The sequence below is a fragment of the Xyrauchen texanus genome, chromosome 9, assembly GCF_025860055.1.
Source record: "Xyrauchen texanus isolate HMW12.3.18 chromosome 9, RBS_HiC_50CHRs, whole genome shotgun sequence".
NCBI lineage: Eukaryota > Metazoa > Chordata > Actinopteri > Cypriniformes > Catostomidae > Xyrauchen > Xyrauchen texanus.
This window is the reverse complement of record NC_068284.1, coordinates 24,567,664-24,574,649: the sequence shown is the minus strand read 5'-3', so window position 1 is coordinate 24,574,649 and position 6,986 is coordinate 24,567,664. Positions and strand designations below refer to the sequence as shown.

The following is a 6,986-nucleotide window of genomic DNA, read 5'->3' as shown; positions in this document are numbered from 1 at the left end:
GTTTTTAAGTGGCAGAGACTGGGGGACTGGTCAGGGTTGAAGGAAAGCTGAATGCAGTAAAATAGAGAAATATGCTTCTCTAAATATGAGTGAAAAGCTTATGGGATCTATTACACTTCCTATAGCGCCATCAAGCGCTCTGCGTATGCGTCTAGCACTAGGAAGTGTAATCAAGCTTGAAATCATGATCGTGCCTGGAGACTTCTAGAGTCTGCAGTGGCAAACTGTACAGTGAAAAGGAGTTTGATGTTGGTCTGTTCTCATCCAAAACCAACTGGATCACTTCAGAAGACATTGATTAAACCACTGGAGTCTTTTGGATTACATTTATGCTGACTTTATCTCCTTTTTGGAGCTTTTGAAATTCTGATCACCATTCACCTGCATTGTATGGACCTACAGAGCTGATATATTCTTCTAAATATCTTTCTGTTCAGCACAAGAAAGAAAGTCATACATATCTGGGAAGGCATGAGGGCGAGTAAATGATGAGAATATGTATTTTTGGGTGAACTAACCCTTTTATAGTTTCTTGCATCTGGCAACATACTTTTATAACAGCTATTGCAGTAAACATAAAACTTGACACTGACTATTTTGTCAAACACTCAATGGCCAGCCAACCATGCTCACTCTTTGAAGATAAATAATTCAACATAATGAGGCCATTGTTCATCAGTCTCCCAGATGAAAATGGTAGCTTGTCTATCAGTCTGACAATCTCCTCATCAGTCCCTTGACAGTCTGCCTCAGACACTTTGCTCTCAGAAGCTTGCTTTGAAATGAATGAGAGGAAGCTATCATCTTGCGAACAGTGGAACAGTTTGACAGGTATGTTAACCTAGTTTAATTGTTCATTGATTTCATAAGTGTCATTGGATCAAGCATAATAGGCCAGAGTCATTTGACAGACATAATTCACTTGTTAAATCTAGCACAAAACATGTTGAGAGACATTTTAGAAAGATTTTTTAACCCTCCAATGATGCATGAATTATTAAATTACAAAGAGAAAAAAAGTTCCCTTATACTTCTTATTACTTACAAATTAAAATGACAAACAAATATAATCATCCGAATCCTTTTTTAATATGTGTATTTTTAGTTTACATCTGTCCACTGCAATAAAAGACAATAATACATAAACCAGATATCATAAATAAAACATACATGAAATATAAAGATGACAGTTATATAGAATTATTTATAAGGGTTAAATGTTATTGTGGTTTGTATTACTGATTTTTACTAATGGCTTTTAAATATCTGTTCATTGTAGTGGACACTATGCCCTAGAGGGGTACATGAAATAAATTCGCTAATAAATATTTATTCCAAAATGTATTTATTAATGATAGTAAATGTATTAATAACTCATTCAAACTTTATAACATTTAGATTATACAGTGGAATATAGATGGTCAGTGACATCAGAGAGTCAAACATCTCCAACAGAATCATACTTTATCACCATTTAAACACACAAGCAAACATCATATTTATTCAAACAGTATAAGTGTGGTAAAAGTATACACAGCAAGAGAAGTAGTAATGTACACAAATTTGTAAGTTTGGTCCATTGTTGCTTATCCCATTAAATTATTTACAAAATGAAGCTATTTTAATGCTGGACATCTGTAGATGCAGATATTCATCTTAGCCAGCAGAGAGTGGTGTATTAAAGGGACAGTTCACCCAAAATAAAACTCTGTCATCATCAGCCTGTCACCAGACTTTCACCTGCATCTTGTTTTCCATACAATTAATGTACTGAGGCTGTTGGGTGTAATCTACAAATTAAATAGTTACTGTAATCTAATTACTTTTAAAGTCAGAATGTAGTGTAATGAAGTACATTTTAAATTCTTGTAATCAGATTACAATAGCTAACTATAGAGTTATTACAGTACATTATTGGTTTACACTTATTTCTTATATATTATTTATGTAGAATAGATAAATTATAGCCCCGTAATGAGTCATTGTGACATAGAAATGTGAGGTGTGTAAAAATTTAAAAGGATCATTACTTTGGAGCAGAACATTTTTTTAAGAAAGTAACTTAAATGTAATGTAATTAGTAATGTGATTATTTTCAATTAAGTCATTTGTAAAGAAATCTGATTATAATTTAGGAGGAAATAATTAGTCATTTGAAGTGAAATACTCTTTTGAAGTAACTTACCCAACACTGGCTGTCACTGCCTAACGTCTTTTGTGTTCAACATAATAAAGAAAGTCATACGGGTTTGGAACAACATGTGGGTGAGTGAATGGTGACAGAAATGTCATTTTGTGGTGATCTATCCCTTTATGTGTCTGTTCTAGGTCTAGTGCTCACTCTCTGACTTAAAACACACACACACGCATACACACACACACACACACACACACACACACACACACACACACACACACACACACACACACACACACACACACAGATAAATGCTTTCTCTCTTGAGCTGGAAGTCAGCCAGACTGCAGCACTACAAGTTGATACCCACCTTACTCCCCAGCTGTCAATGTGAAAGGACAAAAGCAGAATAAAGGGCTACATGGCTTCTCAAATGAGAGACTGTCCCTTATCCCCCATATCCACTGTTACCCTGAATGTCCTACCACTTACATCAACTTTGCATGTTGATGTCTTTGGTCAGGGTATTGGTGGTGGAAGAGTCTGACCGCTCAGCATTATTTGAAGAAGAGGTTGTTTGGGTATGGCTGAGCCTTTGTCTGACCAGGCTACGCTGGAGCTCAGCTCTCCTGGCTAGGGCAGCCCTGAGCTGGCCACGAAACTCCTCAATCCTCCCTTGCAGCTCCTGGAGCTCTTCTTCCCATGGTGTTGAGTGTCCAGAGCTGGCTGGGGGTGAGAGCACCAAACTGAGACTGAGAATAGGACCGCCGTTTGAGCACAACTGGGTTGGCGGACTGCCCACTAGCCCCCTCCTGCCTCTGTCTGGTCCAGGGGGCGGAGCTTGCAGTTGATAGCTGCTGAGTGTCTCTAGGTTGAAGTGGACACGCTTGTTATGCTCCTTGGCCTCTCGAACGGCCTTAGCAGTCTGATTGTTCCACTTGGTTGTAGAGGTGGAAGGGGAAGTCGAGAAGGTGGAGGGTTGAGGAGAAGAGGTGGGTGCTGGCAGGCGATGGAGGTTGCAGTTTTCTGACAGGCACAAGGTGGGACTGAGAGAAAGACCAAACATTTATACAAGTTGCAGATACAAAACACTTCAAAAACAGACTCTATAATCAATGGCAACACAGGGTCTCTTCAATATGCTATTAATGCAGCAAGTGGAACAGTATCCACTCAGCTCTCTTTACTGGAGAGATATTGATTCTGGCCATTGATTTGTGTCTTTGTTTCACAGATTCTTTTATAAGGTGTTTTTTTCTTTTACATAATGCTGAATGCACACATTTGTTCAAAGCTCAAAGACGATAGTATTTATTCTGAGGACATACATCAGTAACACTTAAGGGGTATTGTATAGTCAGAATAAACCTAAATGAACCCACTTATCCAGTGTTAGGAAAGGTACTTAAAAATTTATCCATTACAAATTTGTTATTAATTTTCTAAAACTGTAATCAGATTACTGACTACTGATTACTTCACCATAAACATGTTCACTTTGCTAATTAATTTTAAGTTACTTTCTAAAGCACTTTTCACAGAATTGATTTTATTTTGTTGAGCAGAAATGTCTATTTCCTTCTACTCAACACCACATATTTCTACCTTACTTGTTATATGGTGCATGCTCTTCAGCTGTCACAGATAACCAAACACCCCTAATACAATACTAACATACAGAATGGGGAATCATTCTGTTTATTTAGAGTCCCATAAACACCTACACCAACCACTAAACCTAACCCTCCCTTACAAAATCTAACCATGGTTTTACTACAGTAACCATAGTATCACCATGGAATTTTGTAGTAAAATCATAATAACCACAAAATTAAGCAAGGTTACTAAAATAACACCATATTACTGTAGTGACTCCATGGTTAATTGTATTAAAACTACGGACCAAAAAAAAAAAAGGTTGCTGCAATATTACTTTAGTAAAACCATGATTATTTTAACACAGATCCAACCTTTCTCTCAACTTCCCGAACTTTACTGTGAACAAATCACTGAGGAAATCAACCTTAATATACTTAATATTATTTGTAGTATTAACAGGATGGGAAAAAGATGGGACAAAACATGGAATTGAACCTGGATCGTCTGAATGAAAAAGGCATATCCTCAAATTGTTACACCCCACACCCCTGCAGCAAAACAAGTGCAGTTTGTCTTCAATTTCTGTGTTTCCACCAGACTATTGGAGTGCAAATAGCCACTCAGTGTGGCAGGTGATATTTACATTGAGTGCCTATAGTCACTCTGTTATAATTTTATTATGTGAAAAGAAAGTGACCGCAGAATGATATGCGAGACCTGTAACTAACTGTATACAGTTTAGTGGTCATTATACCAAAATATAAATAAATAATTCTGGCCTGCAGAATGCTGCGACTGACCAATAAGAATCAATTATTCCAGAGAGCTATACATTTAGATAAATATATAGATACACACTTCAATAAGGAGAAACAATACATTGATGGCAGAAAGTGTGGTATACAATCTAAAATGTGTCAATTGGTGATAATCATAATAAACAGCTTACCATCTGTCTGTGTTCTCAGCCTCTGATTTCCTCTCATCCTCGCAACCCATATTTACTGCACGGTGGATTTTCTTTAATAATAGCAACAACAACAAAAAAAGACAAAACCACACTCAATGCAATATATACATATAATGTGCTTAGAACATATCCTACCCTACAGACTTGTGCTTTCAACTTTGTAACACTAGAGGGTGCAGGTGCCCCTGTTTTGTATCACAAAAGTTTTTTATTAACATAATTAAAACTCTACCAATAAATAAGCGTTTTTTGATGTGCATGCAGTTGGCACGACTTTTAGCATCATTAACATTTGCACACAGCATAGGGTAGATCAAAGCTAGTTATCACAAATGTCAAATGTTAAGATGTCTTAAATGTTAAAAATCTAGAGAATCATTTAATTACAACATTCCTAGGTCGAAACAATGGTTTGATATTTCCTATGATAGACTACCTTTTACATCTGTGCTGTTTCATAAATTATTTTGTGTTTTATAATAGTTTTAATGTTTTCTTTTTGCTGAAAACCTATTATGGGCTGTTTAAAGGTGCTGTAAGCGATGTTAAGCCTGGTTTATACTTTGGAAGAAGCAGAACTTGGCGAACGAAGCTGGCGTCGATTTAAAAATTTGTTCGGGGGGCACGACCGAGACTATACTGCCATCATCCGCTCGGGCACCACCAGGACTACCAACGACCCAAGTTTGAGGCCGATCCAACCTCGCTTGGCCAAGTTATGCATCTATACAGGTCTTTGTTGGACCCTTTATCATGTGTTCAGTATGTACCATATAAATCTGGGGAACATAGGACTCTAGGAACATAGATATGCTCCTGCTGTCTTTGTGGAATTTGTGCTCTGAATCATTTCTAAATGTATATTTCTGCTTCTCAATTTGAATAACCTAAGTAGCTCCTCAGCTGGCATGTGCAATTGTAAAATAAAAAGCATCACGTCCAAACCACAACCACAAATTGTTTAAATCAATCATTAGCGCTCTTGGACCTGCCGAGTTCTGTTGGGTCAAGAATTTCAAAGATTTACACGAACAGGACAAATCTTACCAAAAGAACACCTTGGCAGAACAAAAAACTCACGGCACTTCATCCTCAAAGCCTGTTCAGCCAGTAAGTATAAATCCGTCTTTAACAATTCTGAAACTTTTGTCAGAGTTAGCCACAGATTAAGCCATGCCCCCTCTTTTTTTAAAAAAACCCACCTTCCAAAGATACCATCAAGACTGATACCAAACAGAAGAGCAGCAGTGCGTCTTCTCACAGTTGTCAGAAACAACAATAGCAAAATAGTGCCCTCAAATGGCAACTGTTATGAATTTGAATATAGCGTTATATTTGAATGATCTGTTTCAACTTACAATGCATAGACAGAAAGCACATCAAACTCTTCTGATTGGCTGATCAAGGAATTTGACAGTGGTCACATTTTTGTTTGCTGTTTACACAGTCTGTCTTGTGCTGTTTAGTGCTGTCACAGAGACTAGTGAGATAATTTAGGACACTTGTTTCTGTGATATATTTCAGGAAGTAGCAACATTTTCCACAAACCATTCCATAAAAAAAAGACAAAAAAAATAAATAAATCACTTACTGCACCTTGAACACCTGAGAAATATTCACTCAAGTAAAAATAAAATAACTCGCCTAGGTCTCCCCTATGTGTTTTTGAAGGTTAATAATCTGTCCTGTTTTTATAAATTTTTTTTAGTTGTGGCACAGACTCACCTGACTGGTGTGGAGCCAGTATTTGAATCTCTGCTGGTGGCGGAGGTGAGGCAGGATGAATCTGAAGAAAGCATGCTCCCCCAGCAAAGTGAGTAAAGCACCTGCCACCCCCACACACAACAGCACGAACAGTCCTGAGAAATGCTGGATACCCATCTGCAGCGTCTGCGCACACAATGACACAAGAGTGGATCTCAGTCATTACAATAAATTACAGCTCTACTGCTGAGTGCAACCTAACCACAGTACTTTATTTGAGTGAGTCTGTCATGCCAGAGACCAAGTATCATCATCAATAAGAATTGCAGAAAGTCTTCCTGCAATCAAGTGATTTTCCCTGCACCCGAATATGCATTCATCCATGCTACACAGGAGGTAAATATCATTGCGTCATGCTTTACATGGGGTTGTAATGTTTCATTACAACACATTACGCGGTGCATAGTAACAGTTCAAATGAATGCACTGACTGTATCTTGTGAGGCACACATTTTTAATTGTAATCGCAAGGTGTCTCATACAAAATAATTTTCAGAGTTGATAAAAAATATATAA

The 6,986-nt window shown here is 37.4% G+C and overlaps 1 protein-coding gene across 1 annotated transcript in view; it reads right to left on the bottom strand.

Moving 5' to 3' along the window:
* Positions 1-984: 984 nt before the first annotated feature.
* LOC127649775 (glutamate receptor ionotropic, NMDA 3B-like) overlaps positions 985-6,986 on the bottom strand; it is a 69,299-nt gene continuing 63,297 nt past the window's right edge. Inside the window, exons 7-9 of the mRNA XM_052135008.1 lie at positions 6,432-6,596; positions 4,686-4,756; positions 985-3,183 (exon numbers count right to left, since the gene is read on the bottom strand). Coding sequence (XP_051990968.1) covers positions 2,631-3,183; positions 4,686-4,756; positions 6,432-6,596 — 789 coding nt within the window. The 3' untranslated portion in view covers positions 985-2,630. The remainder of the gene's footprint in view (positions 3,184-4,685; positions 4,757-6,431; positions 6,597-6,986) is intronic.